The sequence below is a fragment of the Triticum urartu genome, chromosome 3A, assembly GCF_056163025.1.
Source record: "Triticum urartu cultivar PI428250 chromosome 3A, HENAU_Tu73, whole genome shotgun sequence".
Lineage (NCBI taxonomy): Eukaryota > Viridiplantae > Streptophyta > Magnoliopsida > Poales > Poaceae > Triticum > Triticum urartu.
In genome coordinates, this window is record NC_141875.1 from 508981976 (window position 1) to 508992335 (window position 10360).

The window sequence follows — 10360 nt, forward strand, 5'->3', positions numbered from 1 at the left end:
CACTCCATAACTAACTACTGATTTCGTAACTCCCACGGGCAGTGGCGCGGCTATGTCCCGCCAACCGTGAGGCAGTAGCTTGCTTCGCCTGAAGGCAGCCGATTCATGGGCTGGCCCAGTATAGCATTGACGTCAGTAGCTTGCTTCGCCTGAAGGCAGCCGATTCATGGGCTGGCCCAGTATAGCATTGACGTCACGCCCAATTTTTCCTTTTGTTTATCTACTAGTTCTATTTTTATTTTTATTTTTATTCTCATTTTCCATTTTTTTTCTTTTATTTTTTAAAGTTTTTTTAGGCAATCTCACGAAGCTTTTAATTTTTAAGTGTTTATTCTTTTGTTTTTGAGGGGATGAGGGGATTCTAAGTTTTTTTTGGTAACTCTGAGGTGATTATAAGTTTTTTTTTTGTTTGAGAACTCTGAGGGGATTCTGAGTGTTGTTCATTCGAACTGTACTCCTCGAGCCCATCTATTATCCGAGCGAAGCCCACAGTGCCACGCTATATAAGCCAAGTGCCCCCATAGGGTTTTCCAGCGGCGGAACAAACCCGAACGCATCCTGTGGATCACACCTTCTCGTCTCCCACCTCTCCGCCGGCGGCCAACTCCAACCATGGCGGACACGAAGGCCAGCGCGGCGGTCACCCTCCGCACCCGCAAGTTCATGACCAACCGCCTCCTCTCCCGGAAGCAATTCGTACGCACCCTGCCCTCGTCACCGGGGCTCCCAGGATCCATCGCATCTCTCAAATCCCTAACTCTTTCCGGCGCTCCACCTTTCACTTTCAGGTGCTTGAGGTGATCCACCCCGGCAAGGCCAACGTCCCCAAGGCGAGACATCGATCACACAAAATGGAGGCTGTTCAGGTGGCGATCTAGCGATCTCATCGTCTGGGTTTCTCTGTGCAGGCGGAGCTCAAGGATAAGCTGGCCAAGATGTACGACGTGAAGGACGCCAACTGCATCTTCGTGTTCAAGTTCCGCACGCATTTCGGGGGCGGCAAGTCCACTGGATTCGGTCTCATCTACGACAACCTCGAAGCAGCCAAGAAGTTCGAGCCCAAGTACCGCCTGATCAGGGTATGTTGCCATTGCGCTGATTTAGTTATGGAATCAGATGCTTTTTTATCAGGCTCGATCGTTCTTTGCCACGTGTAGTCCAGCCCTAATCATCATTAGTATCGCTATCACAATGTGTAGCAATGCATGCTAATCTGCTAAAAGAATAGTACTCCCTTTTTTTATAAATCGGATGTATGTAGACACATTTCAGTGTGTTTTTTCGCTCATTTCAGTTTGTATCTAGTCCATATTCAAATATTCAAAACATTTTATAATAGTGAACGACCTGAACGGAGGGAGTAGTAGTTATTTGGCTTTCACTGCCTAGATGTTTCAGGTTGGTCATACTGTTTTCATGTGCGTATCTAGATGACAAATTTATTGCTGCGGCACTAGATTTCTTTGGGGCACTGCTGACTTGTTGTAAATTGTGTTCCTGACTTGTTGTATTCTGTGCCTCCTGTTTGCAACAGCATAGTGACTGCCATGCATCATAGATTTATATTATGGTATGGTGTCTGTGATGTTCAGAAACAAATTTATGGATGGGGGATACATGTGCATAATTTTGTATCATGTTTTCTTGCATTGAACCGCTCTGTGTTCTGTTGTCTCCACATTTTAGTTAAAGCCCATACAGATGTAGAGTGCGGATATTCCATTTAACGCAAATTTGCAACACTAAAAAGAGTAATCATCAATTAGGTAAGTCTCAATCTCCTAGGACTAGTATATATGCGGCAACAACAATTAGGTCTGATATTCCTTTGTTGATCGATGGTGTTAAAGAGTAATACATGACAATAAAAAAAGGCATGTAAATATTTAGTTACGCAGTTTTTAATTGATGTTGCTGGATTTGTAATTGTTATGAAGAGGAATAAAACAGCTGTTGGTGTGTTTGGTTCTGAATTTTCAATGCATGGTGGTATTTATTTTTATATTCTGCCACGAATGTTATTCCTGTAACTAAATAACTTCCTCTGTTCCCTTTCCCAGAATGGTCTTGCTACTAAGGTTGAAAAGTCTCGCAAGCAAATTAAGGAGCGTAAGAACAGATCTAAGAAGATCCGTGGTGTCAAGAAGGTGAGTTACTTATGCATGATCTGTTGGCTACTTTCTAGTGCTCACTATGATCGTTTGTGTTGATATTTTTGGCTTGTGCAGACCAAGGCTGATGCCGGGAAGAAGAAGAAGTAAACATTCATTCACATTAGATCTACACTCTCGGCGGTTTAGTGGCGGCGGCATCATTATGTCCTTATTAGTTTTTTTCTCCTCCTCACTGAAGTGAGGTTTTTCTCGTTCCTGGATGTGAACCTAGCTGGTTTGGAATAACGCCTTTTGACATTTACATCCATGCTTTGAGGTTAGAGCTAAAGTGTTCATGAAAACTTTAACAAGGCAGCTTTCTCGTCCAAATTAGTGTGTAATATGCAGTTTCTTTTGTTGTCTGTCCACTCCATTTATGCACTTGTTCATTTTGATTATGCACTTTCTCCCTGCATGCTTAATTGAAGTCGTGTTTGGCTAGGGCATGCTGTCGCAGCATCCCTGATTCGTAGTAAGCAACTGATTTATGATTTCTCGCATTGGTTGTTGGTATTTATGACATATCAGTGCATCCGAAATTGCCAAAGTAGAAATATTATTACACTGCATAACTGTGGAGTAGCATTACATGTCTTCATTAGGTATGCTGATGGTCCTCCGCAGGCAGCACAGCCTATGTACGTATTGGTACGCTGGCCGTGCTGCGGTGCGGAGTCGGCCTCAGTTTCTGTTCCTGACGGCGCTCTTGACCATGTTCCCCGGAAGGGAGGACGAGGGCGTGACGGCCTTGCGTATCTTGAAGATGTTCCACGCCGTCCCGACGGTGTGGCCGACCGTCGCGAACGCGTCTCCGGTCGCCTCCCCTGCGCTCTCTCCATACCTGCAGCAGAAGCTAGTCAGTCAACTGCTGCGTTCCAAATGCTGATCTGATTTTCCATATGGCCTGGCTTGAGGTGCTGATGTTGTTACCTCTTGGACACTGCACCGGAAACAACGTTGGAGGTTGCAGCAAGCGACCTCCTCTCGGCAGCCTCTACCGCGTCCATAACTTTATCTGTCACACAGGAAGAAGGCAACCGATGTAATCTCTCAAAAGATTTGGTCGTTACGGCGAGGTCCCGTGGGTGTTTCCAGGGCACTAGAGTACTCACTGATGGCGTCGAGAGAGGCGATAACGACCTCTCCGGGGACGGTGGAGAGGAGGGCTTTCCCTTGGTTGGAACGGAGCAGCGGTGCGGCCATGGACCCTGTCACCGAGATGACCGTGTCCAGCATCGTCTTGCTCATCTTCTCCGTCATCTCCGACAGCTTCCTCACCCTGAGCAACCAAGATCAGATCAGTAGTGATGAATGGGTGATGAACAAGTGAGCAACTCACACCAGGATGAAAGAGATACTGTTAGTCGAGTTACTACCTCTTGAGGCTCTTGTTGACTCCTCCACGCTTCGCCGGACCTGCCTGGCTGCTCCCGTCAGCTCCACCGGTGCCGCCGAAGCGTTTGCTCGCGCCGCCGGCTGCTTGAGGGTTTATCAGGTTGGCTCCCTTTTGAACCTGCACGGCAGTGGATTCAGAGCGGTCACCTTGTGGTAGATAAACAACGACAGAAGGGACGAAGCAGAGGGGAGTACGTACCTGGCTGGCGTAGGCCTCGCTGCACATGAAGATGCCTTTGACGAGGTGGCCGGTGCCGGCGCCGATGGCCTTGGCGAGCACGTTGTTGTAGCTCTCCACCTTGGGCGAGAAGTCGTTCCAGTACGCGTCGGGCGACGCCGACGCCGGCGGCGGCGGCCTCGAGCCCCTCGACGGCGCGGAAGGCGTGGAGAAGCAGGAGTTGGACTTGAGGAGCGCGTCGAAGGACGGCAGCAGCGCGGCGTCGGCGAAGGAGACGCCGTAGTTGAGCAGCCCGCCGTCCTTGTCCGGCAGCGTGAAGAGGTAGTGCAGGCGGTCGAGTTTGACCACGGGCTCGTCCCTCGCCAGCGGCCAGCCGAGGTCGCGGCCGACGCGCACCACGGTGGTCACCGCCACGTCGTCCTTGAAGATCCTCACGACGGAGAGCTCGCCGCGGCCGAGCTCGAGGGGTCCCTCGGAGCCGGCCACGAGGTGCACCGCCGCGCCCGGGACGCGCAGCAGCGTCTCCTCCCGGATGCCGCCCCTCGGCCTCGACGACGACGACGACGACATGGCGCCCCCACCGCAGCAGCCCATGAACTTCTATCTAGCCGCTACAGATTAAGATGAGCGATTCGGCTGTGGAGAACTGGCAAGCAAGCTTGCTGCCCGGGACGCATTGGCTCTGAGATGCATATATATCATGTCGGCCGGGAGAAAGAACGAACAGGACGCGCACGGAATAAATCTTTCTGCAACTTTCTCACTCCTTTGCGGCCGCCTTTATTCCATTCTTCAGGGTTAATACATTCGGAGACACCTTGGACACACATTCCTTGTCTGCACAAGCCATACACATATATGTACACAATAATATTCTGACAAGAAAAGGGAATAATAAAAGTATGAAGATAGCTATCGCATCAACAGTTGCACTCCCACCAAAGGCGAGGAGTCGACAGGCGAGAGCGAGCAACGAAACGGAATGAGGGTTGCAATTTTTGCCGACGTGAATGAAGAACAGATGCAAGCTGTCAGAGTGCGCTCCTTCGATTCCTCGTCTTCTCTACCACAACATGAAAGTTTTTCTCCATATGGTTCTAACACTCTGTCGATGACTCCAGTGCGAACTTTGGAAGCGATGCTGAGTTGCTGACATGAGCGAATCGTCCACGAATTCCATATGCAATGTCTATTTTCAGCTTCATAACCGAATTAGCATCACACTGAGGCAGTTTGATGAATGTTGTGGTATACTGCTGCCATGGCTTCTGAATCAAAGGAACTATCGGATTGAGCTAATAATCTTCATCAGCCTGGAGGTACTGAGAATAGGAAGCCGCCAAGAGAGCGGCCCCAAGGCCCGAGCCGTCATTGGCCGGTTTAATCACAACCGAGGGTGCCAGGTCCTCCCCAAGCATATCACTCAGAGTCCTCTCCATGCACTCGCTGAAGAAAGTATAGTACTTGTAGACTCCGCCGTCCACGGCGATTACTGTCCTTCGCTTATCGGGGCTGTCAGTAGCCCGACCGAGCTTTTTGAGAATGCCATGTATCCCGGCAGCAGCAAGCCGTGCACCACGTGTGGTAATGACCTCGCAAACATCCACGACCAGTTTTCTTGTTTTTCTTGAGGTGCTCTCGATCTGAAAACCATACAAGTCAGAAAAGGAGTTGTTTGGCGGTAGGGATTAAAAAGAATGGCACTGTCACTTAATTTTCATTGACGAGGGTACCTGGAAGATTTCTTTTAGTTTGATACCAACTGTTTCGAGATCAGGTGATACATCATGATGCATCACCAACATGTGAAATGTCCTGGTAGCACAAAAGAAATCAAGCCTTTTGATGACAGTTGTGCGAATACTGAGCAGTTAAGTTTGGTTTGAATAGCTGCCAGCTCATGTATAAACGCAAAGTGAGATGGAAAATTAGTCAAAAAACGCTAAGGGAAGAACCATTCCATTCATTTTCATTGACTTGCTTTTTTTGAAATTAAGACCGCTTAGTACTCTGCAAAGTTTGCACTGCAGGCTGAATCAAAAACTGAAGATATACTCTCATGGAATTGGCTAGCAAGATATTTCTGGTCAGAGGTCTTCTAGTTTAGCCATTGGCACGAAAAAAAATGCAGTGACTGTAGTTTTACTAGTAGCATATCCATACAAGACACAGTAAATATAAGGTCCCACGATTTTCTTGTTTAAGGTGCTCTTTTTGTCGAATTTACAGCTTTACTCATCAATAACTACAGTTAAGAAATAAATTCAACAAAGCATATTTGTAAGCAATTCAGGAGAAGGACTTTCTTTGCATGATAAAGTAGTGGATGATAACGGGAACAACATACTTCAGAATGTATGGGGTCTCTAGTTTTGGAGGTATATTATCACCAAAAAGAGCAGCTTCTTGAGCCATCTGTAGCAAGATTCTCCGGACAATTTCCCCCATATACATACCAGAGGTCAACTTCTCATAATTCTGGAAGGAAATTGTCTTATCCACGCTCATCAACCATAAAACAGGGAAGTGCCATTACTTTATATCAAGGGCGACACCACATACCTGTTCTCCAGGATTCAAACTTTCTGCATCCAAAGCTTGATCAAATTCAGTGAGTGGAAGATGAGCGGACTTGAAATTTCCCCACTCCATGTTTATTACCTGTTACAAACCAACTAATTAAAATAATCATATCTTTTTTTCGAGGGGATTAAAATCATCATATCAATGGGGTAAAAGCCATTCTTCACTGTTATCACCATTTCTTGTTCTTGTGACACTGTAAGTAATAGAAGCAAAATAGTTTGTGCGATCTATGCAGCCTTGCAAAGTTGCATTCATGGGTACAGAACAGACACTCACCATATCTCCGGACATGGGCAGGGGGGCATGCCATTTAGGAATTGCATGTGCATTCTCTGTGTATGCTGCATTAGTACCAGTTCCCAGTATTACGGCAATCATAGTATCATCATCTACATACCTTCCAGCAGCCAGAGTCCCAACGGTATCATTCACCTACAGAATAGTCCTATATTTCAGTCTATATTAACAGATAGACCTGACATTTAACCCAGTAAGCATAATGTACATATAAGAAGAAACAAACCAATGTTGAGACTTTCATAACAAGTCCTTGACGTTTTATAGCCTCGTTTAATTCAGCCACGATATCCTTGCCAACCTGACTTCAAAGTAAACATGCAGGTACATTATTCATAGCTATTTATACAGTGACAAATCATATAAGCATATCGCCAAACTGAAAGTCCAAAGAAACTACAGGATTTTCCCCATTTAAACTTTTTGATACGGGATGATACTGGACATTGTTTTGTATAACTTGAAAAAAAAAATCACGTTCATGTGTTAGCATCTTTGATTTGGTTTTCAAATAGGCTAGGTACAATAAACTGACCATTTCCTCAATTGCAAAACCCTTTGTCCACTTGATAAGTGTGCCGGATGAAATCGAAGTTTGCTTCACTGGAAAGGAGAATGTAAAACCGAGTTGTCTTAGAGTGCCCTCCGGAAGATGATAATCTTCACCCTCAGAGGCAACAAACTTTGCTAAAGCAGCGGCGATAAAATCAAATAGTTCCTGAAAATTTACGCCAAGTATGCAAGGTTAGCAAAAAAAAGGAGAGATGAACATTATGGCAAATGGACATGATCGTTACATGCGAGCTTCTGGACATTAAATGCTGCGGAATGGATACCCCTACAGATTCTTGCTTGATAACTCGCTGTTCCTTGCCCCCTAATTGAACTCGTAAAACACGGAAGTTTGTTCCTCCGAGGTCAAGTGCATAAAATAGCCCTTTCTCATCCCTAAAATGGTTGCATAAGTGAGATTAAATGATGTACTGAAAATGCAGCTCAATTCAACAGTTGCAACATAGGACAGTCACACAAGTACATATGCTAATGCTATGCAATATTGGTGAATGCCTCTGCTGCAATTGTACAATTAAATTTCTTGATATAGTTCTGTTTCACCATTTTGTATAATTACAGGCACAAGAAGGAACAGGAAAGCACACATTTCCCCTAAAAAAACGCACATTTCGTAATAATCGGCTAACCGCTCTCAATCTTGACCGAAGAGGTGGGGGGGGGGGGGGGGGGGGGGGGGGGGGGGGGGTTTACCCGGAGGGGAGGGAGTCAACGTAGGTGACGAGCATCTTGAGCTTGCTCCCGTCCTCGGAGGCGAGCCCCGCGCGCATCTCCACGTCCATCGCGTCCGACACCTGCAGCAGCCGCGCCGCCGGCGCCGCGCACCGCTCCTGCAGGTCCGACAGCACGGCGGCCACGCGCGCCCACCGCTTCGCCTCCCGCAGCCTCTGGCGCACGGCAATGGCAGCTGCGGCCGCGACCACCGCCGCAGCCGCTAACGCCGCTGCCTTCCGCATCGATGCCGCTGGGTTCGCCTGCCCTTCGCGGCTTCGCCCTCGGTGGTATTCGTGAGTTGTGACTATACTCGTGAAAGAGTGAGAGTCAACCGTTGACTTCTACAGTAAACTGAAAGCTGGTCCAATTCGTCGTTCGGCCAATCGGCCTGAATCTGAAGTCTAAACAACAACGACGAGACTTGGGACGTTTCGTCGGATTGGTTCGTTTAATGTATTTTTCAGACAAAGATAAAAAGAAATTGCAGGGAGAAAGCTAATTGATTTGCACATTGTACCTTCGTTGCAAAATACTCCATCTGCATAAAAAATAAGACGTTAATGTGAAAAACATTTTATATTTTGATAGAGAGAAGTACATGGTTACTTTCGATCAAACACTGTAACGAGCGTACTTTCCTTCGTTTGTGTTTATGAGTGTTTGGTTGGGCCGTGGCTTTCAAAAGGCTGATTGTAGTCCGAGATTGACGATATCTTCATGGAGCTCGCCTCAACCGTCTCAACTTTTCGGGTCTTCTATCTAGGCTTGCCGCTCTCTATGTGCAAGGGCTCGGACTCCTCTCTACTATCACTGGTGGAGCATATAGAGAGCAGACTTTCCACCTGGCGAGCATCACTGCTTTCTCGTGGGGAACGATTGGCGCTTGTCTGACACGTGCTAGCCGCGATGCCCCTGCACCTTCTCTTGACCATGGCACTATGCCCTGTGATCCTCATCATGCACGATTTTCTTTGGCACGGACGGCGCGACGCGAATGGAAGTAATTGCCTGGTCGAAAGTGCAACTATCCCTGAGTGGTTTTGGTAATTCCTAACAACATATAGCTCATTGAGCTAATGCTACTTGAAGATAAATATTTCAGGAAAAGCTCAATGATTGGCAATGGCATGGATTAGAAAGTGGACCCCTCAAAATGCTAAGGACAAAAGGATTGGCTCAAGCTCAAAGCACAAGACTCTACATTTCATTTTTAGTGATCCAAGATCACAGTGAGTCCATAGAAAAAGCCAATACTATTAAGAGGGGATGAGGTGTTGCTTAATGAGGTTCTTACTCAAAGTGCTTAGTGATATGCTCCACAACCCTCAATCACTTTCTCATATCCAAATATATCCCAAACCAAAAGTCAAACTCGGCCCCACCAATTTGATCTATCCGGCACCACCGAGTTCACTTGACATAGCCACTGCCACAAACCCTAGTCTTTTCGGTCCGACCGATAGGGATCTCGATCTCACCGAGATGGGATTGTAATCTCTCTGTTTCCCTTCGTAACGTTTCGGTCCAACTGAGATGAGCGATCGGTCCCACCAAGATTGCGATGCAAACTCTCTGTTTCCCTTTCGTAACGTTTCGGTCCTACCAAGAGAGCGAATTGGTCCCACCGAGAGTGCCTGGCCAACTCTCTGGTTAGTCTATTACCAAAATCGGTCTCACCGAGTTTGTGTAATCGGTCTCACCGAGATTATGTTATGCCCTAACCCTAATATTATCAGTCCCACCGAGTTGATCAAGTCGGTCCCACCGAAAACCCTAACGGTCACATTATGAACTAAATCGGTCTGACCGAGTTGTATGATTCGCTCCCACCGAGTTTGGTGATTTGTGTGTAATGGTTAGATTTTGTGTGGAGGCTATATATACCCCTCCATCCACTCTTCATTCGTGGAGAGAGCCATCAGAACATGCCTACACTTCCAACATACATTTTCTGAGAGAGAACCACCTACATTTGTGTTGAGGTCAAGATACTTCATTCAAACCACATAAATCTTGATCTCAAGCCTTCCCCAAGTTGCTTTCCACTCAAATCATCTTTCCACCAAATCCTATCCTATGAGAGAGAGTTGAGTGTTGGGGAGACTATCATTTGAAGCACAAGAGCAATGAGTTCATCATCATCACACCATTTGTTACCTCTTGGAGAGTGGTGTCTCCTAGATTGGTTAGGTGTCACTTGGGAGCCTCCGTCAAGATTATGGAGTTGAACCAAGGAGTTTGTACGGGCAAGGAGATCGCCTACTTCGTGAAGATCTACCCTAGTGAGTCAAGTCCTTCGTGGGCGATGGCCATGGTGGGATAGACAAGGTTGCTTCTTCGTGGACCCTTCGTGGGTGGAGCCCTCTATGGACTCGCGCAACCGTTACCCTTAGTGGGTTGAAGTCTCCATCAACGTGGATGTACGATAGCACCACCTATCGGAACCACGCCAAAAATCTCCGTG

At 47.0% G+C, this 10360-nt stretch overlaps 3 protein-coding genes across 4 annotated transcripts; 1 reads left to right on the forward strand and 2 right to left on the reverse strand.

Moving 5' to 3' along the window:
• Positions 1 to 506: 506 nt before the first annotated feature.
• LOC125544735 (small ribosomal subunit protein eS24z-like) lies at positions 507 to 2521 on the forward strand. The gene is made up of 5 exons (XM_048708483.2): positions 507 to 696; positions 789 to 830; positions 909 to 1079; positions 2061 to 2147; positions 2229 to 2521. Exons 1-5 carry the CDS (start codon positions 613 to 615, stop codon positions 2259 to 2261), a joined length of 417 nt encoding a protein of 138 aa, XP_048564440.1. The 5' UTR covers positions 507 to 612; the 3' UTR covers positions 2262 to 2521.
• Positions 2522 to 2692: 171 nt separating this feature from the next.
• LOC125544729 (senescence/dehydration-associated protein At4g35985, chloroplastic-like) lies at positions 2693 to 4466 on the reverse strand. The gene is made up of 5 exons (XM_048708475.2): positions 3748 to 4466; positions 3530 to 3666; positions 3266 to 3432; positions 3084 to 3168; positions 2693 to 2994 (listed from the first exon to the last, which is right to left on the reverse strand). Exons 1-5 carry the CDS (start codon positions 4318 to 4320, stop codon positions 2835 to 2837), a joined length of 1122 nt encoding a protein of 373 aa, XP_048564432.1. The 5' UTR covers positions 4321 to 4466; the 3' UTR covers positions 2693 to 2834.
• Positions 4467 to 4892: 426 nt separating this feature from the next.
• On the reverse strand, positions 4893 to 8272 carry LOC125544733 (hexokinase-9-like). Of its 2 annotated transcripts, none has more exons than XM_048708480.2 (9): positions 7876 to 8272; positions 7446 to 7557; positions 7145 to 7327; positions 6836 to 6910; positions 6589 to 6744; positions 6289 to 6387; positions 6074 to 6204; positions 5460 to 5541; positions 4893 to 5369 (listed from the first exon to the last, which is right to left on the reverse strand). In XM_048708480.2, exons 1-9 carry the CDS (start codon positions 8136 to 8138, stop codon positions 5022 to 5024), a joined length of 1449 nt encoding a protein of 482 aa, XP_048564437.2. In that variant the 5' UTR covers positions 8139 to 8272; the 3' UTR covers positions 4893 to 5021. The 2 variants fall into 2 exon arrangements, with proteins under 2 accessions (XP_048564437.2, XP_048564436.2); XM_048708479.2 differs by having other exon boundaries at positions 7407 to 7557; positions 7876 to 8270.
• Positions 8273 to 10360: the final 2088 nt, after the last annotated feature.

Excerpts from the sequence above, each read along its gene's own strand:
- LOC125544735 (XM_048708483.2), top strand. The coding sequence starts at position 613 with ATGGCGGACACGAAGGCCAGCGCGGCGGTCACCCTCCGCACCCGCAAG. Across the intron at positions 697-788 it reads TCCTCTCCCGGAAGCAATTC|GTGCTTGAGGTGATCCACCC; the intron begins GTACGCACCCTG and ends TTTCACTTTCAG. Across the intron at positions 831-908 it reads GCAAGGCCAACGTCCCCAAG|GCGGAGCTCAAGGATAAGCT; the intron begins GCGAGACATCGA and ends TTCTCTGTGCAG.
- LOC125544729 (XM_048708475.2), bottom strand. The coding sequence starts at position 4,320 with ATGGGCTGCTGCGGTGGGGGCGCCATGTCGTCGTCGTCGTCGTCGAGG. Across the intron at positions 3,667-3,747 it reads GCGAGGCCTACGCCAGCCAG|GTTCAAAAGGGAGCCAACCT; the intron begins GTACGTACTCCC and ends ACTGCCGTGCAG. Across the intron at positions 3,169-3,265 it reads CGCCTCTCTCGACGCCATCA|ATAAAGTTATGGACGCGGTA; the intron begins GTGAGTACTCTA and ends CCTGTGTGACAG.
- LOC125544733 (XM_048708479.2), bottom strand. The coding sequence starts at position 8,138 with ATGCGGAAGGCAGCGGCGTTAGCGGCTGCGGCGGTGGTCGCGGCCGCA. Across the intron at positions 6,205-6,288 it reads GTTTGAATCCTGGAGAACAG|AATTATGAGAAGTTGACCTC; the intron begins GTATGTGGTGTC and ends ATTTCCTTCCAG. Across the intron at positions 5,542-6,073 it reads GAGACCCCATACATTCTGAA|GACATTTCACATGTTGGTGA; the intron begins GTATGTTGTTCC and ends TTGTGCTACCAG.